The sequence below is a fragment of the Aquarana catesbeiana genome, linkage group LG06 (genome assembly GCF_042186555.1).
Source record: "Aquarana catesbeiana isolate 2022-GZ linkage group LG06, ASM4218655v1, whole genome shotgun sequence".
In the NCBI taxonomy this organism is placed as follows: Eukaryota; Metazoa; Chordata; class Amphibia; order Anura; family Ranidae; genus Aquarana; species Aquarana catesbeiana.
Window position 1 is genome coordinate 87991636 of NC_133329.1, and position 24095 is coordinate 88015730.

General features: G+C 42.1%; 1 protein-coding gene across 3 annotated transcripts in view; it reads right to left on the bottom strand.

Moving 5' to 3' along the window:
* CACNA1H (calcium voltage-gated channel subunit alpha1 H) overlaps nucleotides 1-24095 on the bottom strand; it is a 730623-nt gene that overhangs the window by 154156 nt on the left and 552372 nt on the right. For all 3 annotated transcript variants that reach the window (XM_073636413.1, XM_073636414.1, XM_073636411.1), the window contains exon 11: nucleotides 6637-6788. In XM_073636413.1, coding sequence (XP_073492514.1) covers nucleotides 6637-6788 — 152 coding nt within the window. The remainder of the gene's footprint in view (nucleotides 1-6636; nucleotides 6789-24095) is intronic.

Sequence of the window (24095 nt, forward strand, 5' to 3'; positions counted from 1 at the left end):
TAGGTGCTAATCCTTCTATTCACATGGCTGAAGGTTTGAATTATTTTCAAATCTTTGAGGTGGACACCAAGGATGGGATTATGTAACTAGAACAGGGTGGTTTCACAACCTTTACACCCCTGTCTACTAACGCTTAACATCTGCCTTGACACATTCCATGAGTTTGGATTAAGGCTCCTGTGCCTACCTGTGTGGATCTAAATACTGGGGTGTGTTCCTGATGATCATTAGAACTGAAGAAGTGGCTTGCATAATCTACGAAATGTCTTCAACATTACAGAACAAGTCCAGTTGCATGTGACCACCCACTAGCTATACCATGACCTGGATAAATGAGAACCTTCACAGACACATTCATAGTTTACAAAAACGCAACACAGTTTGTACAACATCGGATTGTAATCAGGGGAATTAAAAACCACCACATTACACACAATACACAAACAGTATATCTGAACATGAACAAACATGCTAAAATGAAGGTGTATCACAACTGTATAGTTTATCTATACAGAGCCTTCAGGTTCAAGGGGCACCTTATACACAGAGTTGGTTTACATTCTCAATGACAGTCACACGTTTTTAAAATGCATGAGACAATGTCATTCTGAGGTCACACATGTCCAGACCAACCCATTCATAGTGCTCTATGTGTGGTTGGCTTGAGTTGCCAAAAATTCATTTTAGAAAAAGGTTGCAATATACCAGTCCGGAGTTTTACAGATGATGGCCAGCAAAATATTACTTCCCAAGATACATTTAATAAAAGAAAGTAAGTTCTTTTATTATACATTTTATATTATTTAGTTTTTATTATTTTATATATGTTCTTAAATATTGTTTTATATAATTTTTGTATAGAGGGAGGGCCCCTTCTGTCAGGGGACCTGGGGCAATTGGCACTTTTGCCCCTTTATAAATCCAGCCCTGTATCTATATTCCTTTTTGTACAGGTGCATGGAGTCATCATCGACTGAAATAATTATGAGCACAGAACATGTTCATTGGGGAATTCTTTGCTTCATTTTTTTGTATATAGCCATGTGGTTTTTAAGTTGAAGTGGACTGGCAGCTCTGTTGATGGTCCTAAGAAAAGCATGAATACATGATAAAGCCTAAAAGCACCATTCTTCTTATAAAAATCCAAAATAAGATTTTATTTGCAATTGTCAAGGGAAATCCAACAAGTTTTGAGGGTTGCAAAGGTCTCCTTTCTTTGTGGCTGAATAAGAAATCTGCACGGGATAGTGGTATCAGAAGAAAGGGTAACTAAAAATGACCATATTGAAGGTTTTGTTTTCACTATAGTTTGGTGCATCCCTGAAGAAGGGGGACCTTCACAACCCCCGAAACGTGTCGGCTTTCCCTTACTAAATGCAAATAAAATCTTAGTTTGCCATTTTTTTACGTGGAAAGGCACTTCTATGCTTTATCTATATTTATTGCAAGTATTTCTAGAGTTCCATCAACTTACATAGGGCTTTACATAGTTGCTTACATTAGCCTGTTTGATAAGTGCAGTGCTGTGCGGCTGGCAGAAAACACACAGAGTCCGAATTTGTCAGTAACAGTATATTGTAGAAAAGTTCAGCAAGTACAACAGGCCCACTGAGGAAGCACACTCCACCTGAGCCACTTACAACTGAGATAGCAGTGGACTCACGAGATGAAGAATGGAGGATGCCGACAGCATCTGCCATGAGGTGTGGAATACGGCCTGGCCGGTCCACACCTAAATGGAGAGGCTTCCCGGAAGGTATACGTAGTTCCTGAACTGTCCCTACTCCTACGGGACCTTTCCCTATCTCTAGCACTATCCCTGACAGACGGGGATCATTTCCCTATGCTAGCCACTTGCAAAAAGAGCTACCAGCCCGGGAGCCGGAGTCTTAAATAGACTCTGCCTGACCCAAGATTGCCACCAAAGTCACATGGGGCCCCAGCATCTAATCGGATAGCCACCTCCCTGTGACCGAGGAAATTATAGAGGATCCAAGTTCTTCTCGACTTCCTCCCCCACCTGCATTGCTGCTGCGATCGAGTGCCAGCTGCAATGGGGAATATAGACTGCACCTGCCTACAAACCTCTGTCCTCAAAGACCTTACAATCTAAGGTCTCTATCTCACATTACTAGGGCCAATTTAGACAGGAGCCAATTAACCTCCCAGCATGTCTTTGGAGTGTGGGAGGAAACTGGAGTACCCAGAGGAAACCCACACAAGCACAGGTAGAACATGCAAACATACCTCCCAACTTTTTGAGATGGGAATGAGGGACACCTATCTGCAAAAGCATGCAGGCAAAGGACACACCCCTTGCCACGCCCTCTTAAAGGAGAATTGTATAAAAAAAATCAAGAATGCTTAAACCCACAAGTACTATTCCTTTATATTGGCTTTTGGAATTTACAAAAGCAGCAATTTAGAAATCAGATGAAAAGTTTAGCGCTGGAAAACACTTTTTGATAGATAAAAAGTATGTTTTATATACATCTATATAGATCGGACCAAAATGAGGGAGAAATGAGGAGGAATGAGGGACAGAGGGACATTGCTCGAAATTAGGGACAGTCCCTCGAAATCAGGGACAGTCCCTCTAAATCAGGGACAGTTGGGAGCTATGTGCAAACTCCATGCAGGTAATGTTCTGGTTGAGATTCAAACCAAGGACCCCGGTGCTGCAAGGCAGATATGCTAACTAATGTTCTACCCACAATAAAAAAACTTTAAAGGAATACCCTCAAAAGGCACTGGGACTTAAATGTCATTAATACTCAGTAATAAAGGGAACAAGGACAGTCATTGGAAGACTTTTTACTAATTACCAGGGATTGTGAGTAATTTGTCTGTTTCTGGAAACTGTCCAACTAATTTATCCATATATTCAGTCATTTGAAGACCTCACTGGCTCTGGTTAGGCGGCTCACATGAAACCAGATCATCACATAGAGCTTAAACCAACAGAAGAAATTCCAAACCAAATTTGTAATTTCAAAACCTTCTGTTGGTGTAGGCTCACATTAAAAATAAAAGCTAAAAGGGGTTCTAACTCTTCCCTTTTTTTTAAATGTGCAAGGAACAGGCACAACAGCACTAGAAGAAGGAGAGTCCGACAATGGCAGCCTCCACATCTTCGTTTCTTTCATTTATTTTCTCTCATCAGGAGGAGTGGGGAAACCCCGAAGGTGAGCCGCCATGTAGATCCCCCTCTCCCTGACCTCACATCTTCGGTCACGCACGGCCACCTCGCTGACAGCGCCTCTAAGAAAGACACATCGATTCCCCCAAAGCCAAAGACAATTTCTCTTCTCTGCGGAACTCCCTGAATTCTGTCTTAACTTACAACAAGTAAATCAATTTCGCAAGCCAATTTCTTTCAAAGTTCTACTTAATGAAATAATCTGTGAATAGCCATCTGGTTCAGGCGCAGAAAATGAGTATTGACTTTGCGTTTTCGGTTTCCTTGAGAGTCAATCTAGTTAGGGGCTGAAGGGGCAGCGCGGCAGAACCCAGAACACGGAGGCCGCTTAAGAAAATATCAGTCATCGTCAGCCGAGGCCGCCTGGCCTGATTCTCTCCATTAGCTTCATGAATCAGACATAATAATATTAAATTGTGTCATTTGTGTCTGCTGTCACTGTACACCGGGGGGCACCAAGACCAGGCCTGTGGAAGGCATGTTAAACTGATCTAGTTGTTTAGGTACATACTATTGCTGTTATTAGTTTAGTATTATATATATACAGTTTTATTACTTGAGCTATAGCGCTGAAACAAGGTTTTTGAACCTTGCACTTGTATTGGGTGATGTATCTTGGGAAGCAATTTGAGAAGCTAAGTGAGCATGCTCGGTGTTGGCAATCCGGTAGGTCAATGCTGATGCTTTTATATGAATGTACAGGGCTTTTTTTCAGGGGGAACTTGGTGGAACTCAGTTCTACCACCTCTGGCCCAGACCCTTTGGTGCCTGCTCACCACAATCACTTGTAAACACAGAAGTCTGGTTTCTGTGATTACAAGTGACAGCTTTGCACTCTGTGTGTAACCCCCCTGAACTCTGCACTCTGTATGTAACCCCCCTGAACTCTGCACTCTGTATGTAATGCAATCCTGATATTTAATGCCCCTTTAAGACCCTTCTACTGTTTGTGAAATATGACCACACCCTCTATTTGATGTGATTTGGGGTGTGTGTGTGGGGGGAGAGGTTTTGGGGGGTTGTGGTTGAGTTCCAGCACCTATTGTTTGAGAAAAAAAGCCCTGTGTATGTATGCAAAAAAAAAAAACTGTCGATCCTTCCCAAAAATCTTGTGAGTTGAAACGCGTGGTTACATTTTTCCAAGCTACCTCTGAGGACTACAAAACATCTCTCCCCTATGTCATAGCTCCCAACTGTCCCTGATTTTGAGGGACTGTCCCTGATTTGGAGCAATGTCCCTCTGTCCCTCATTCCTCCTCATTTGTCCCTCATTTTGGTCTGATCTATATAGTTGTATACAAAATGCACTTTTTATCTTTCAAAAAGTGTTTCCCAGTGCTAAACCTTTCATCCAATTTCTAAATTGCTGCATTTGTACATTTTAAATGCCAATATAAAGGAATAGTAGTGGTAAAAAAAGCACTTGTGGATTTAATTAACCTTTTTTTGGGGGGGTTAATTCTCCTTTAAGGGGGTGTGACGGGGGCATGTTCTCTGCCTACATACATTTTCAAGTAGGTGTCCCTCATTCCCATCTCAAAATGTTGGGAGGTATGCCCTATGTTATGGAGATGAGGAGAAAAGGAATGTTCTGTAGACCTAGTATGCTTCCTGTTCTAGGAAGAACAAAAATGTAACAGATATCAGATTGCCACTTTTTAGATGTGGCTGCTGCATTCATTTTTTTTTTTGTTTTGTTTTTTGTTTGTTTTTTAGGCTCTTTTTTCCCATGGTGATCCTGCCAGTACCACGCTTCCTGTTCCAGGGTGACAACATTCACTTACCACACTGTATCCAATGATTCAGCCTTATCACTCTAGGATAGAGCTACTGAACATCTCCATACCATAGGTGGGGGGTGTTCTGTAGACCCCCAGAGCTGGCTGGATAAAATGTACCTGATTCAATGGGGTTGATTTTCTAAAGGCAAACAGACTGTGCACTTTTGAAAGTGCAGTTGCATTCCGCAAATGCAGTTGCTCCGGAATTAGTAAATGCGGAACAGATCTGCTGATTTCCATCATCCAATCATGTGCAAGCAAAAATGCAGTTTTTTTTAATTTTCCTTGCATGTGATTGGGTATAATTTGTAAAGTAAAGCTTTACCTTATTTACAATGCCTTGGATCAACTGCACTTGCAGAGTGCAACTGCACTTTCGAAAGTGCTCAGTCTAGTTTCCTTTAGTAAATCAACCCCAATGTGAGATTGGAAATGATAACAGTGCAGGGCAGACAGAAAACACAGGACATTATCAGATCACAAGATTTCTGGCAGGATCAATAGCTATTTTGTTTTCGCACTTATCCTAAAGATACTGTATAAACACACTTTGAATGGTATATTTTACAGATAAGAAGTTCATGGTGGAGTTTATATACACTTTAAGTAACCTCTGACCACCTACTGCAGTCATCACAAAGTGATCCTGCTCCCCTGCTGGATTTGTTTGTCTTATACAATGGGGCAGGTACATAGAGAGGGGTTTTGGGACCTTACTCAAAGTCCCAAACCCCCTCTCTATGTACCAGATATAGGGCTGGAGATGCATGGCAACATGTGTCTCATCTAAAGTCCCAAAACCCCTCTCTATGTACTAGATATAGGGCTGGAGATGCATGGCAACATGTGTCTCATCTAAAGTCCCAAAACCCCTCTCTATGTACTAGATACAGGGCTGGAGATGCATGGCAACATGTGTCTCATCTAAAGTCCCAAAACCCCTCTCTATGTACTAGATATAGGGCTGGAGATGCATGGCAACATGTGTCTCATCTAATGTCCCAAAACCCCTCTCTATGTACTAGATATAGGGCTGGAGATGCATGGCAACATGTGCCTCATCTAAAGTCCCGAAACCCCCTGTTTTATACAATGGGGCAGGAACCCGAGCTGGGATCCCTGGTGGGCAGCTAAAGAAATCCAGGAGGTCATTCCAGCCACTTGGTTCCCCATGTCACTGAAACGTCATTTTCAGGTGGGCGGCACATTTAAAGCAAACCTATACTGACAGAAATACGGATGTTGCCAACTATGAACTACTTTTGGAAAACGCTAACTGGCTGGCTTTCTCTGGCTTAAATACTTTCTGGGATCTTGGTGTTCCTCATATGCATAGTTGTGAGTGACTCAGAAAGTTCTGAAGGCAGCAGTATAGCAGCCAGGTCAGCAATTTTATGGATTGTTGATCTTTGAAAGTAGTCATTGACCCAGTTTCCTTCAGTTGTAACAGTTCTAAAGGAGTGCCAAAGTTGTCTCTCATGCGAGGGCTACTTTAGCATGCCTTATGTGCTATGGATTCTAGCAGAATCAGGCCCATTGTTCGGCCTTATCACACAAGCCTGTTTTATAGTAAAGTCACAACAGTAATACATAAGTGACCAGTCTCGACTCAAACAAGTTCGTACTTCACAGCATGATACAAAGTATAGTAGTCACCTGATGACAACGATGATGCCGTCAAAGATGTTATACGGATTCTTGATGTAGCCGAACATACCAAAGGCCAGAAGCTTGAGGAGCATCTCCAGGGCGAACATGCTGGTGAAGACAATGTTGCTGATCTCCAGGGCATTGGTCAGCTCCTCCGGCTGGAAGGACATCAGAAAACAAAGCATCAGATATACAGCAACCAAACCTCACTAATACAGGGGACTGGCAGAGGAAATGATGAGGGAGGTGGAATGATATGGAGGCAAGTGTAAAATGGAGGTCAGTTTAAAACAGAGGTAGAACTAAGACAGTGTAAAATGGAGATAGAGATACAACAGAGACCAGAGTAAAATGGAGGTGTGGATAAAATGGAGGTCAGTGTAGAAAGGATGTGGAGTGAGGATGGGAGTCAGTGTAAACTTGAGACTCAGATACAAGGGAGGCAAGGGTAAAACAGAGGTGGAGATAAAATGGAGGCCAGTGTTAAATGGAGGTGAAGATAAAATAGAAACCAGTGTAAAATGGAGGTGTGGATAAAATAAAGGACAGTGTAACATGGAGATAAGGATAAAATGGAGGTCAGTATAAAATAGAGGTAGAGCTAAGATGGAGTTCATTGTAAATTAGAGGCTCAGGTACAAGGGACGCGAGGATAAAACAGAGGTGGAGATAAAGTGGAGGCTAGTGTTAAAAGGAGGCAAAGATGAAACAAAAACCAGTGCAAAATGGAGGTGTGGATAAAAAAAGGCCAGTGTAACATGGAGATAAGGATAAAATGGAGGTCAGTATAAAATGGAGGTACGGCAGAGACCAGAGTAAAATGGAGGTAGAGATAAAATATAGACTAATGTAGAAAGGAGGTGGAGCAAAGACAGGGGTCAGTGTAAATTATAGGCTCAAATACAAAGGAGGCAAGGGTAAAACAGAGATGGAGATAAAATTAAGCAGATAAAATGGGGGTGGAGGTAAAATAGAGGCCAATGTAAAGGGGGAATAGGGTTAAAATGGAGGTCATGTTAAATGGAGATAAAATGGAGGCCAGTGTAAAACAGAGGTAGGGCTAACAGGGAGGTCAGTGTAAAATGGAAGTACAGATACAACAGAGACCAGAGTAAAATAGAGGTAGATATAAAAAAAGGAAGCTGTGTAAAATGGAGGTGGACATAAACTGGAGGCTAGAGTAGAAAGGATGTAGAGTGAAGATGGAGGTCAGTGTAAACTGGAGGTTTAAATACAACGGAGGCAAGGGTAAAACAGAGATGGAATTGTGTTAAATAAAGAGTGGGCATAAAATAGAGGTCAGTGTTAAAAGGAGGTGGAAACAAAAATGGAGGCCTATGTAAAATAGAGGTATAGACAAAATACAGGGTGGTATACAATGAAGGTATAAATAAAATGAAGGTCAGTAAACAAATTGGACTATATAAAATAAGTATAAAGATGAACAAATAAAGGGACATAATAAAGGCCAATGAAGGTAGAAATAAAGTCCCCAGCCTGTGATTGGACAGTAAAAAACCAATCCATTCCTTTCTTTGCTCTCTCCACCAGTCAGCATGTTCCCTATCAGCACATGTGCATACAGCACACCTGATTGGCTCTTACATTTGCCCCTCCCTCACTGTACAGTGATTACACGTGGCTGATGCAGATAAATTCATGTACTGAACCAGTTCCATTTACCAATATATTGAATTATTGTTTTGATGAACACATTTGTTTGTGTTTTAATATCTGCCAAGAGTTCAGCTTTAAGGCACTGGAAGTCAGAAATAGGATAATTAGTGAGTTATATCCCATCACCAGCTGGCTTAGCTAAATGTATTATTTCTGACCTTGATGGCCGGCGATGGAGCGCAGTTTAAATCTCGCTGTCCACAGACTAATGTGAAGAGTATAATGTTGCTGTCGCCGTAGAATTGAGCCAGTAATGAAGCATACACTTTGCATAACTCAGCCTGTTTCTGTTTCTCACTGTCTGGCACATGGAGGGAGAGAGAGGAGCTTCCTGGCGGTCGGATCAGCTCGCTCTTTTCAAAGTGCGACACGTCCTCTATGAAGGAGTGAAGTTTGCCGGAGTGTGAAGAAGCTAATTAGGTGCCCAGCGGCTTGGCTGAGGTTCAGTCCTTCAGCGCTGCTATGTATACACTTTGGTCTGCACGGTGGGCGGACAGTACATGGCTCGGCTCCACGGACGGGCGCTATATCCAACACCGCTGCCTGCGTGAGATATGGCGTCTTAGCTCAAGTTCACCTTTAATTCAAAAAGGTTTACAACTAGGGACTCATATTCATCTCTATATGCATGTATGTAAAAAACCACTTAGAGAACAAAATGAAAGCCACTTATTGCTCATAGAGAAACAAAAGCAAACACAAAAACAAAACAATATAACCCCCTTGGGGGATAATACCATACTAGATATGCACAGGGCCGCTGTTAGAAATCATGGGGCCCCGTACAGCCTTCCCGATGGGCCCCACCAAACCTATACCCCACCCGTCCCCCTGGGGTGCAGCGAAACAGGGGCACTGACTTTATCCTCCTACCTACACCCCCCCTGAAAATGAAAAAAGTCCCACCTCTCGGGCCCCTCTGTTAACCTTATGGGGCCCAGGGAAATGTAATTTTAACCTTGGTAAGCAAGTAGAAGCTGGGGTGTGGTCTAGTAAAATCCATTTATTCATTTAGGCAGAAATGAATAATAAAGTTGCCCTGGGCCCCCCTGTTTAGCTGATGAGGCCTGGGCCCAGTACAACAGGACCAGCTGAACTGCCTTATCAACAGCCCTGAATATGCAAAAAAACTATATGTGGTCTAACGTTATAAAAATGACTGGCTCTAATATGCCAAAAACAGTTTGTAGGCCACCTATCATCATCAAAGCCAATCTCAATGGGTAAATTATTATTATTAATATTATTATTATTATTATTATTCAGGATTTATATAGCGACAACAGATTGTGCAGAGCTTTACAATATAAAGGGGGACAGTACAATTACAACACCATTCAATACAGAAGGAATAGGATGGCCCTGCTCATGGAGCTTACAATCTAAAGGTAAATGTATATTGTATCAATAGATCTTGTATATCATTATCAAGCAGCCACAAATATAAAAAAAGAGCTCTCATAAACATTAAAAAATGTAATACCAGTCCACACATTCATTTCTAAATACCTGTATTAGCCTCCCCAATAAAATGATACTGAAATGTGAAGAAGATACTGTACCTGTCAGGAACTCTATCACCTGCTTGTGGCACTGTGGTTTCCGAACCAGAAGGTTGTAGTTCTGGTGTTCACCAGCAGGTGTCTCCCAGCAGCCAGCAGATCCCAGCAATTAGTCTTCGCCTGATGCTGGTTGCTGGGAGAGTATTTAGTTCCTCCTCTACAATTCCCTCTTGCTTCATTGTTTGCCTGCTAGCCAGATACATGCTTGCTGACTAATCCTGATCCTAAATCCTATCTGATCTTGAGCCTGCTCCTTCTCCTGCCTTTTACCTGTATCCTGTACCCTGCATGTGTATCTGCTCCCCTTGTTCCTGATCCCATTCCTGGTTCCCACTTCCTAACTGTTCCTTGCATCTGTGGTTTTACCCTGTCGATCCATGCTCCCCTTTTGTATGTATATATTGTATTATAGTTAGTTAGTTAGGTTTTCTGTCACTTAGTTTGCTAGTTAGATATTTTTTTTCACCTGGTTACGGTTCACTTATATCCTCACGTTTGCTGTGTATTCTGTTTATTGGTGTTTGAATGGTTTTTTTTACACTAATTATACATTTTATTTAAATTATATATAGTCTGATTTAAGCTTCCTAAGTGCAGCTACACAGATTTGGTCACCCTTTCTGCTGGATGCCTGCTCTATGTATCCCTGACAATACTTTCTTTGGTCATTGTTTCTCTGCTCCTCCCCTAAAGAAAGCCCAATTTGTGAAAGTTACTAACCTTGAGCTCAGTTGCCAACGCCCGCTGTTCAGAGAAGGCTCCTAGGGGAGGAGGTGTGTCAGCTAGAGGGCTCCCACCCAGTTCAAATGTTTTACCCCCTCTGATATCTCATTGGTTGCTAGGACGCAGGCAGCCAGACTGCACAGTCTCTTTGGTTGTTATAGTGCAGCAGTCCACCTGCACCATAACAATGAATTACACTGTGGAGTTTGGCTCCCCAGACCCCCAAAATGCTTTGGGTGCTTTTTCATATTGTCTATTTGTGAATGAACACTGAACACAAAAAATGATTTTGGACTTTCAGTTTTTTAGTCTGGTGCTCTCAACCCTCTCAAACCCCTCACCACCCTATACAAAATATTGTTTTGGCATTAGATACACTATAAGGTTCCTTTCACAGGGGTGGCCAGGTGGCAGAAAACAGGTGGTTGATCTGCGTTTTTACCCCCCCCCCTTTCTACGCCTTTCCGACTGCCCACCCACAAGCAGACATGGTGTCACTTAGATATGTACATCCAACACCACATGCTGAATTTGATAGGGCACTTCAACCATGAGCCAGGCACTTGAGCAAATGTCAAATTGACTCAAAAGTACACCAAAGCAAACGCTAATCTGCAGTCAGAAGAAGCTATTAACAACTGTCAGCGCCATTCTGCCATTTCACCCAGCACGATAATGAGGGAATGTATGACCCTCGGAAAAAGTTGGCTGTCTTTTGCCCTGCTTGTGCTAACCATTTGAACAATAAAGACTTTGGACTCCTAAAGTGTTTTACATTTGGCGCTCTTTTTGACCCATGACACCAGGTTTGTGCTGTGTGGCAGAGCTGAGTAAATCTCAGGGCTTGATGGACAGCAATACAAATCCATTGGCGTGTAAAAAAGCTCTCTATGTTATCTATGTATTTAGCTGTTTTCCCGGGGTTTCGTTTAAATAGTTTTACTATGGGGCCCCTGTTTCTGGATACAGAATTCTGTGGATTATCTTTATCATGACTATACTTCATGATAAATAATCCCATTAGATAATACGGTTTATTGTTCATGTTTCCCAATAGCAAAAATGTTACCCATTTACAGCGTAAATAATAGCAAAAAATAAATAAAAATACGCACAAGACAAAGCCAACACTTCGGCAATTAAATCCGCTGAAACGCGCCAATCTGCTTAGTCTGTCTTTTAATTAAAGGCGTCTCTTTGCTGAGTCGATAAGGCTTTAATTTGAAGCTCCTGATAACCTCTTTTCTTCCCTTCTCTCTCCTTTTTTTTCCCCGGTTTGATTCCCGCGTTTAATAATCATACGGCATTCGGCAAAGTAACTTTCTACCTGCCTTCAAAGTGACAGGAAAGTCATTTGGAAGAAAGATGGGGAGCGATATAAATTGGATTGTGCCTGGAGATTTAGGGAGGGGAGAGGAGGGCAGCGCGGCTCCCCGTGTAATCTCTCTGTTTTCACGCAATGTAAACCGCTGTTGGTTTTAGCAAAACGTTTTTTATTGACAATCCGATACGGGCAGGCAGTAAGGCATAAATACCAGAAAATATATTGGCCGCCGACCTGCCTGGAGAAAAATATGGCTGCATTTATGCTGCTCTTCCTCTGAATGACTTTGAATGATACAATAGTTGCCTTTGGAGCGGTTTACATTGACTGGTGGCTTGAGGTGCACACATGTCTCAGTTCACTTTGGTGTTGCTCGCAGCAGAGTCTTGCTGAGCAGAACACCTACTTTTAGGGCTCTTTTACTTTTATGGGCTGGCAGTGCACCTTAACACAGGCCTAAAAATGAACTTGTACCATTTTTGGCAACTCAGGCTGTGTGCATTGCAGTGCGTTGTAGTACAGGTGCATTGGCGGCCACTCTACATAATCCAAATGAATGACAAGGCAACACACATAGTACTGCCGATAAACACAATCATGGAAGCATTGATTTGTAAAATGGTTGTGATAGCAATGATTTCTATGAGTCTCTTGTAACAAGTCTCTGACTGTCCCCTGCAGCATGTCCACAGTCTCCAACCACTCCAGTAGCACATCTGCAGTCTCTGACCTTCTCCTGTTATATGCTCTCCATCTCCTGTAGCATTCCTGCCACCCCTGACCATATTCTTTAACATGCCCTGTCTCTGACCATCTCCTATAATAAGAATGCATTTTCTGACCATCTCCTACAATAAGAATGCAGTATCTAATCATCTCTTGTAACATGCTGCAATCAAGGACCAGTAGTACGGACAGTATTCCTGCATTCTATGAACATCTACTGAAGTACAGTATACCTGCTGTCTCTGACCATATCTTGTAACATGCACTTATTCTCTGACTATCTCATGTAACATGGCCTTAGTCTCTGACCATCTACTGAAGCATGTCTGCAGTCTCTGATTATCTACAATAGCATGCCTGCAGTCTCTGGCCATCTCCTGTAACATGACCTTGGTCTCTGATCATCTCCTGTAGTATGTTAGCAGTTTCTGACCATCTCCTGTAGTTTGTCTGCAGTCTCTGATCATCTCCTGTTACATGCCTTTAGTCTCTGACCATCTCCTGTAACATGATCTCAGTCTCTGACCATCTAATGTAACATGGCCTTAGCCTCTGACCATCTCCTGTAGTATGTCTGCAGTTTTTGACTATGTCCTGTAACATGACCTCAGTCTTTGATCATCTCCTGTAACACAACCTTAGTCAACCTTAGTCTCTGATTATCTCCTGTAACACGACCTTAGTCTCTGATCATCTCATGTAGTATGTATGCAGTCTCTGATCATCTCCTGTAGTATGTATGCAGTCTCTGACCATCTTCTGTAGTATGTCTGCAGTCTCTGACCATGTCCTGCAACATGACCTTAGTCTTTGATCATTTCCTGTAACATGACCGTAGTCTCTGATCATCTCCTGTAGTAAGTCTGCAGTCTCTGACCATCACCTGTAGTATGTCTGCAGTCTCTGACCATCGCCTGTTACATGCCTGCAATCTCTGACCATCACCTGTAACAAGTCTGCATTCTCTGTCCATCTGCTGTAACAAGCCAGTAGCCTCAGAGCATCTCCTATAACAGGCCCTTCCACTTGACGTGCATCTCCACGTTAGACGACACAGTACAAAACTATAGAGAAGTGATTCTTAACCACTTCCTCCCCCTGGGCCTCCAGCCAGCTGCAGACTCCCTAACCTCCGACATTGCCTTCAGCTCCCATAGTGCCACCAAACCTCCCACAGTGGCCCACCTTGCCCCTCAACCTCCCACAGTGCTCCTACATCCCCTGAGAGCCCTCAGCCCCCACAGTTTATCAGGCCCCGGTCTCAATAAGATTGACAATCACTGCTAATAAGAGTCAAGCAACTTCAGAGTTTCTTTCTGCAATATCGATGATCACCCACCACTGCCACAAGAAGAAGAGTAGAACACAAAAGAATGTCATGTAACTGGCCAGAAGACCACCAGAATAATATGTATGCATGAATCATGGAATCCTTAATACAAATGTGGAAGGTAGATGCAGGGGGAGAGGAAGGGAGGAGAGGGCCAGATAAAAAAAATGGAGTTGTGCTTAAATGACAGGTAGAGTTTTTTTGAAAAATTATACTGTTGGTGTCAGAAGCGTCTCTAGGTTGATTGTCACTGTTTTTGATATTTGCCTTACCCTGCTCCCCCAAAGTTGCTACTACCATCCAGGACACTGCTGGCACAGCAACCAATGACACTTTGGCCCAACTACCAGTGTCCTAGCAACCAAAGACTGTAGCTGTGTGTAACTGGTTTCTAAAATGCAAGCTTCTGGACCATAATAACCAATGGCGCTGTGCGGCCCAGCCACCAGCATCTTAGCAACCAAAGACTGTGCGGCTGTGTGTCATTGATTGCTAGAATGCAAGCTGTTGTGCCAACCAATAACACTATGTGGCCCAGCCACAAGCATCCTAGCAACCAGCTTAGTAACGCTGCCATGTGTATACAGAGCAATGTTACTGAACTGCAGTGAGAGCGGAGTGTCTGGTATGGACAGTTCAGCCTAAGTACCTCATGAGGTGGTCACCTCACTTTGCCTCAGCCTCAGCCTCAGGTCTGTGCCCACAAAATGGCCGCCTCATCCATGTCGAAAAAGAATTTAAAGAAAATGTTCCCTTACCAGCGCACCATACCACTATTTAACCTCCAAAACACCGCTGTTTACCTCATGGGTTCATTAATAAGTCATTTTACCTCATGCTCATGATAATATTGATTGAAATTTGCCTAAAGCAACAAGAACCCTTCTCGAATGCACAACATTTTACCTCACAACTTTGCTGAAACTTCTTACGGTGACATTCCCGTTACGGCCTTGCCGCCGCATTCCTCAATCAGACACAATCACACAGATCACCTTGTTGGAGTTTTGATTGAGGGCAGGTTCGTTTAAAATGCACTGTGGGCGTACAAAGCACGAAAAACTTGGAGCGGGGACCCGCTAAATCTCTCCTCGTCTCTAAAAATTCTTCTTTGAGGAACACTATTAATTTCCATATATCAACATATATGAATGTAAACTATCTGTTTATGAGATTTTCTTTTTATCAGAGAGGCATGCAGGGAAATTGCCGGGGATTTTTTTTAAGGAGCGCATTAGCATTAGATAACACCGTGAGGTTTAGCACAGTCATTCCAATTAAAAGCAGCAAGAGCACATCATAAGGTTAGCGCTGCGTGATGGGCAGACACTGGGTAAAGTGCACCAGTAGTTTTGAAGAACAGAAGGAACGGGGTGTACTTTTATTTCAGTTGTTAAAACTGAACTTGAGCCTTCCCTTCAGTCTTGCATAGTTGTGCAGGCTCCTGTACAGAATTGCTTACTCTGATTTCACTGCACACTGTGAGCTTCTCACAACATGCATTAGAAGTTGCAGCAAGTCAGATGGAACCTGCCTTTCCTGACTGGAGAAAGTCTAGCATCATCTTCTCCTTTCCCAAAGAGCTCCCGATGATCTTCCCCTGGGGTTGGCATCCCAGTAGAATAACACCATGGATTTGAGACCTCACTGAGATTCACAGGCACTTGGTCACATCACTTATTGCTTGCTTGTCATTTTTTATTATTTTATTGCATGTATTTATTAAGAGCATTAGCACTGCATGTGCGTGTGTTTTTTTTTTCTTTTACTCACAGGGACAGAGGGTGCAGGTTTTTCAGGGCCTACTCTAACGTTAGGGATAGGATCTGTGGCCCTTGGGTCCTTTTCCTCTTTCCATTGGTGGTCTCTCTTTGGATTAGCCCTCACCAAGTACTTGGCAGACCGGCTTCGGCAGGTCTCTAAGGAGCAAGGTATGCCTGGATTTGGCCTAGACGAACACGAGTTTCTTGCAATTGTCAGGGGCCTTGTGCCCTGGGGGTATCATGGGAGGAGACCCTTCCTCTTTGGAGGTTGGTTCATTACTGTACCCTTGTTCTGTGATTTCACAGTTCACTTTTTTTGCTCACAGTGGATTTGTCAAGCATTACACCGTGTCCAAGAATAGAAAAATAATCCTTCCCAACCTTACTGTCCTTGACCCACCCCTTTCATTCATTGGATTTCAGTTCTTCCAATCAAAAAAGCTCAGTATCACATGTGGGCATTACCTCTACATGCAAATGCACCTGTTTAGGAATGCCCACTCTTCCAGACTGTCATCCACCATCTAGGCATTTTGATATTTGCATAACTCCAGCCAACTGCATGCATGAGGCATGAGGGTTCTTAAAATGGAACTAAATTCTCCATTTAAAAAATTGTGAGCAGACAGGCTCTTAATTGCAGAAGAGACATGCAATGTCTCTTCTGCAATATAATTAACTTGTCTGCCTGCTCACAGAGTTCCTTAGAATGTACATTGAGCAATGATGTACTGATAAACTGTGAACAGAGAGTGTGTTCCTACATTGAATGGGAACAGGGAATGAAGTGTAAACCTTCATGTTAACCTTATGCATACCTCCCAACTTTTTGAGAAGGGAATGAGAGACACCTATTAGCAAAACTACATAGGCATAGAACACACCCCCTGTTGCACCCCTTAAAGGAAAGGAAAATATGTAAAAAAAAATGATTAGTTAAACCCAGAAGTACTTTTTTTACCACTATTATTCCTTTATACTGGTTTTTGACATTTACAAATGCAACATTTTAAAAATTGGATGAAAGGTTTAGCTCTGGGAAACACGTTTTGAAAGATAAAAAGTGCATTTTATATACAACTATATAGATCAGACCAAAATGAGGGACCAATGAGGAGGAAAGAGGGACAGAGGGACATTATTCTAAATCAGTGACAGTCCCTCGAAATCAAGGACTGTTGGGAGCTATGCTTATGGGTAATATAGAGTAACAAGTGAGAGGAAGCAGAAGCAGCCAATTCAGGAGAGGAGGCATGGAAACCAGTGACAGAGGTTCTGTCAGAGAAGTGGATTAGTGGCTGTATGATCTATCCATTTATGCAGCAGGGACCTTAATTTAGGGCCTACTCCGTAGCAGAACCCTCCTATGGACTGGGACTGTAGGAAAGGTTGATTAGTGCCTGTTTGGTCTACCGTTCTATGCAGAAGGGACCCTAAGTTAGGGCCCACTTTGTAGAAGAACCCTCCTATGGACAGGGCCTGGACAATGGATGTGCAAGGCCTCCAAAAGTATACAGCAGCTTCCCTCCATGCCTTGGGGTTGGTTATGCCCCGTACACACGATCGGACATTGATCGGACATTCCGACAACAAAATCCATGGATTTTTTCTGACGGATGTTGGCTCAAACTTGTCTTGCATACACACGGTCACACAAAGTTGTCTGAAAATCTGATCGTTCTAAACATGGTGACGTAAAACACGTGCGTCGGGACTATAAACGGGGCAGTAGCCAATAGCTTTCGTCTCTTAATTTATTCTGAGCATGCGTGGCACTTTGTGGGCCGGATTTGTGTACACACGATCGGAATTTCCGACAACGGATTTTGTTGTCGGAAAATTTTATAGCCTGCTCTCAAACTTTGTGTGTCGGAAATTCCGATGGAAAATGTGTGATGGAGCCCACACACGGTCGGAATTTCTAAAAACAAGGTCCTATCACACATTTTCCGTCGGAAAATCCGACCGTGTGTACAGGGCATAAAGTGTAATGTGTGTTTAAGAACTGGTGGAGGAAAATCAGTGTTTAATGCCATTTCCATCAAAACTTACTTTGTGGTCAGTACTGGGACAAGTATCACTGGCAGGTGAAAATATGTTATCCTTCCGGTGTGGGCCCAGTACTGTGGCCTCCAGCTACATAGAGTGCTAATGCTGCATTAGCATGCACAAGCATTTCCATCATGCTTATCCTAAGCTTTAATATCAAATTTAACTGACAGCATTTGGTTCCCCTGTGCTGCCAGCATACAGGTGACCTATTCTGTCCACCAATTTAAAGGGTCTTTCTCCAATGACTAAGACGTGGAAAAGTTGGAAGAAAGGAGTGCCTGGGGTCCAAAAGAATGCGGATTTGAAAATCAAATGAGGATTTGGAAATTCAAATCCGCATTCTTTTGGACACCAGGCACTCCTTTCTTTCAACTTTTCCAAGTTTACATCTGGAAATGACCATAAGGCCATACCAAAAAGGAAGCAGTCCAAAAGGGTTTCATTGCCATCACGTAAGACTGGGCATAACCTACAGGAGGAACTCCTTCCCACTTGCCCACACAACCACTCACACATGACCAGTGACTGATCCAGCCAGTCCAGCACGGTCTCTAGCACTAATCGAGATACCGTCCACTGACCAAGATAACACAATAATTTTACCTATCTTCCTTTCTTTTCTGCTCTTACAGTTATTTTTATTTTTTCATAATTTCATGATTGTTATAGAAAATATTTTGTTGCAAAGGGTGTTGTAAAATGATACTCCTGGAGTATCAATTACTCTAGGTATGACCCATTTTTTATTCTTTTATCTAAAACATGCTACAACTTAAGCAGGGATCCCATGAGATCCAACAGCTAGTTTAACAGTTCCTCTGGGAAGAAATGGTTGAGAAAGCCTACTCTAACCCTTCATTACTTTACATAAAATCCAAAAATATTGCCTTTTAAATGGATCTAAACCCTAATTGGATGACATTTATTTAGCTATACTACTGCGTATTATAAATAGTTGCGATTTGTTTGAACATTTTCACCTTTTGTTTATCATTTTTACAGATGAGTGCTGCTGAGCTCCTGCAGTCTCTTTCAGCAACTTCCTATCTGCATGCACTTGCTCCACCAATGGCTGCAAATGACTGCTCAGGACCAGCTTCCCAATAGTGATAATGGCTGATTATGTCTAAGCAATGGCCACTTAAAGTCTCCAGCAGGGATGCATGTGACATGGTGACCGCACAGACAATGGTGGGGTCACCATGTATTTTTTAAATGAAAGCTGCAAATTTAAAAAGATTAAAAATGATTTTTCAAAGTTTATTAATATGATAAAGATTATATAAGATTTCTGGGTTTACGTCTACTTTAAATTAAGGTCCACTTTAAGCTCCAATTAACATTCTGTTTGTATTTAACAATATGTGATAATAAATACATAACTGCATCAATAAGCATGAAAGCAATAACCGGTCGCATCACAAACAGATTTTCTGACAATCATATGTTACAATACTTTAACAACTCTTCTGACGTCTCATCTCTGGCAATGAAATGACACTATAGTTTTGCTTTAAATCTTGCAAATAAAAAAACTTGTTTAATGGGAATATAACTTCCCTTAGTGCTCTGCAGAGAATCTGGTGTAATGGCTTTCATCCCTGAGCCAAGCTGCCAGCCGTTAATGAAGTAGCCTGGAAATGAGAGTCAATACACAGCAGGGACAAACGTCTGCGGGAGTCATGATTGACGTGTAATGAGATGTATAGGCCCTAAACTAGCGCACATTAAGTCTGGGTGGCTGCAACCTGGTCTATTCTCTGTGTAATCAATGTGGTGGGAGCCTGACACAAGGAGCAACTAGAAACATGCCAAGCTTTGCAACATGCCACTAATCTGCTTTTACACACTTTTAAAGCAGTGCTCCAGACACCGTTATAAACAAAATAATTATTAACCCAGAAAAAGATAAATAAAAACATCCTCTACTGCAATACTCAACCCCAATCCAGAGATGTCCCATGTAGCACTTCTTTTCTACCGCAAGATTTCTTCAGTCTTCCAGGTTGAAAGACAGCCACTACTTTTAAGCCTAGGCAGTACCTCCTGCTTCTTCCACCTGCTCTACAGGGACTGCAAGAGGCTGATACCAGGTCCAATTCAGGTACTTACACTGCTTGTATTTAGTAAAAAGTATATTTAATGATTAATGAATGAATACAGAGCTGCATTACTTTCTGTCTTTTATATCTGCCTGGAATTCAATCTTAAATCCAGCCTACACTCTTTTTTTAATTTTAGACGCGGTGGGGAAGTAGTAGGAACTCTGTTAGCATTTTATTGCTGCTTGAGTTTCCGTTTGGGAGATTTCCTCCCACTTCCTATGTGGTCTGCAGTAAAGGAAGTGTGTGTGTGTGTGTGGGGGGGAGGGATCACCGCAATGAGGACATAATAATTAATATAGGAGGAAGGACAGAAGGATGGGAAGGAGAAATACAGTATGTAGGTTGACCTATATTAGGGAAAACAGATAGGTGGGAAGGGTAGATATTTGGTGGACCTATAGGAGGGAATACAGGTGGGTGGGAAGAAGGTTAGGTGGGCCTATTGGGAGGGAGAACACATGGATGGGTATAGCAAATACTTAGGTGGACCTATAGGATTCAGAACAGATGAATGGAAAGGGGAGATACTTAGGTGGATCTATAGGAGGGAAAACAAATAGTTGGGAAGGGTAGATATTTAGGTGAAAAAAGGTTACGTGGACCTATGGGAGGGAGAACACATGGATGGGAAGGGCAAATACTTGGGTGGACCTATAGGAGTTAGAACAAATGGATAGGAAGGGGAGATACTTAGGTGGACCTACAGCAGGGAGAACAGAAGGATGGGAAGGGGAAAAATGTATGTGGACCTTTAGGGGGGAGAACATATGGATTGGAAGGGGAGATACTTAAGTGGGCCTACAGGAAGGAGAATAGATGGATAGGCTGGGGATATACTTAGGTGGACCTATACGAGACAGAACAGACAGGTAGGAAGGGGGGATGCCTAAGTGGACCTATGGGGTAGGACAGATGGCTGGGAAGGTGAAATAGATAGGTGGACCAATAGGAGGGAGAACAGATGGGCAGGATGGGATCATTGTGGTAGGTGGAGTAGAAGATTTTGTCTGATACTTTGAAAATGTTTAAATGTAGTATTTCATGTACTATATCCAATCAGCGAAGGCTTCCCTGCTGGAAAAAAACAGCTTAAATGACAGAGCACTCTGAGATCATTCCGTGTTGGGTCCACAGGCTCTCTGACCTGTCATTTTCTGACTAGATTTCAAAAAGGGTTTGCCCAAAAGAAAATAGTTTTAAATAGCAGGGTGACAAATCCTGGGAAATCTCCACCATGTCATTCATTATGTGATGTATGGGAGTAGGGACCTTAGGAAAACTGTTGTTCACCAATGGAAAAACAGATCAATGATTGGCCATGTTGGATGCAACCCCTGAAGTACCTCCATGTGGTTGTTGAAGTATCACAGGGGGGTTTGAACTACTGGTCTAAAAACTGCTTGTACTGATACAATTCTCCAGTAATTGAACTTTTGTTTAAATTACAAAATGTCCTCTCGTGTTTGGTCATCCTTGTTGCAATAGACAGCATTACCTCCTTAGAACAGAAGGCATTATCCTCCCTTTGTTGCAAGTACAAAAAGGACAGAAACAATTCAAAAGATTCATTTTCCAATAATAAAATTCTGCCTGGAAGGGGTTAATCTGTTGATTCATTGGCTAATGGCTATTGAGCGTGAACAAAAAATTAAGATTTATAAGGAGGGATCCATCTGGGTATGAATGTGGAGCTTCTCCAGACTAAGCTGCACAGTCTTTTGTGGCTGTACACATTCAGCCTGGATTTGTGTATAAAGCAGCAGGAGATGGTGGGGGCTTAGCTGTATTTGCAAGTAGACATGTAAGAACACTGACGAAGAACTGATTAATTAGGGATTTTTTTTTAGATTCCCCAAAGCCAGTGAACTGAAATGTCCACAGATGTTTCCTATTCAAGTTGATTGCCACCTTAGTTGAATGTTTCAGCAATTTTACATGCCATCGTCTTTATGTATTTATAATAAAAAGTTGAGAAGTGGCTTTCTGTTATGGGTTTTAAACATCTGTTATATTTTTTTTTTTTTAGTTTGGGACACAAATGAATTCTGTCCCACATCCCAGTTTCTTCCAACGGCACATAAGCAGTACAGTCTGTTTTCATAATGGTGACTCATGTCTAGCCGCCGGTTGTAAACAAGAGTTATTAATCCATATTTCTGCGTGACACTGGGGCACCTGGCATAAGAGATAGAGAAGAATACAATCTGTTTCCTTTAGTAAGTCAGAATGCTGTAGAGATTTTGCTACCACAGCATCAAAGAATGATAAGGGGCTTGTTTGATGGCCCCTGATAAATATTGCAAAGTGAATTATTGGATACAGGTCTTGTACATTAATAGCTCTGCCATTTAGAACTGTGTAGCTTTAGATGGCATACAATGTTGGGGAATCTATAAACCAGCATGTTGGGGGTTGGTGAAAGCACAAGCTTTTGGATCGGAGTTAGTAGATCTATCAGCCAAAGGACTTCATGAAACAAGATGATGAGTTTGGCTTCATAGAGTCTACAGTTCTAGAACACATGGTTAGTGAAACCTTAAGCCATGAAAGAAGACTTGGGTTTGTGGAATTAACTCAATGGGGTTTGGCTTGAGAAGCCCCCAGGTCAATGATTTGGTTTGGTAAAAAAACAGCTGGTGGACCTGAGTGTCTGTAACCTTTATCTGACTTGACGCGGGTTATGGACCCATCAGCTTGTGGAGATGGGTGAGTAGAAATCCTGACTTCACCTGACTCCACACAAGTTCATGGAACCATCAGCATTTTTATTTTACTGCTCCACTTTTTTATTGCCAATGTTTCCAATGTAAGATAAAATCAACCGTGTACTGTTAACTGTATGCGAGGTATGCGTACGAAGGTTCTTCAAAAGTTTCTGCATTTTTTTAAACTCTAGTAAATATAAAAAAAAAACTTTTTTGATGACACCACATATGTATCAGGAAAAATTATAATTTTGCTTAAATAAGTGTTTATTTTTTTAACTCTAACTTCTAATTTCTTAGACTCTGTCGCCTGGCCTTTCCTGCTGTTCTCATTGTCAAGGAGGTCAATTGTCATTGTCATTGATACTGTCAAGGCTGGCAAAACTGAACTTACCACCAAAACTTCTGCCCACTAATGCTTTTACTCAATGGCGCAAATGTTGAACTACTACACCTTTTTACCTTTATAGTGTTTGTGCACACACCTTACAGCCCCTGAAAACTTATTTTGGTAGAAATAGCGATCCCCATGATAACCCAGCCCCAAAGGTATCTGATATACTTGCACTGGTCACCCCCTTACCACTCCATAATATAAATGTACACACTAACATGAACCCAATGTACATGTTTATGGACCTAGCAGCCAAGAGACACCCAGGAAGAAGGTTGGATTGTGCCTGTACATTTAACAACTTGCAAAGTAAGGTATGGCAGAAGTTCTTATCATAAATGTGGTACACCACCTGCTGCCATTGCTAACAATGTCAAACCATTTTTTCTTTATATGTGGCAGTTGTTTAGCCTCCTGCAGTAATCTGAGGATGTTCTATTGAGCCTTTGACCCATATGAGATGCACTGGAACAGCTGGAGATCTTGGCAATTTGGATATCTTGTGTTAGGTGAGATAATTGTTTCTATATTACTTGTAGGGGGACTACTGAATGTTTAGGAGGCATCCGTTCTATTGGTCCTTGTTGCTTTGAATTGAACTTGAACTGTCTGTTTTGTGAAGGCTCTAATGTATGGCCTTGAAACGTTGCATTATTTCCAAAAAAATAATAAGGCTTTTTTTGAGCATTCCATGTTCTCCTGCTGCACATTTAACAGATCTTTAATGTCCATGGTGGCCTTAAAGTAACGTTGTTTTGGAGCCTGCAGATGTACAACTATGGAAAAAAAAAGGCTAAAGCTGGAGTTTCCACCTAAACTGTTTAAATTTTTGCATTCATTGTATAAATCACAATGACACCAACCATTTAAGATAATATACGATCATGGGAATCAGCAGAGCTTAGATGATAGGTATGCTTGTAAATAACGCTGGGATGTCAACTGCCTGATTCACACTTCATGGCGTAGGGCACGTGTCATGAGATGACAGATGGGGGGAAAGGGCATTTGGTGACATAAAGCAGCAGATTAAAATGCCATGTTTACCCAGCAGTAAACATAGCGAACAATGATATGAGTTATACGGTGCAAGATGAGATAGTC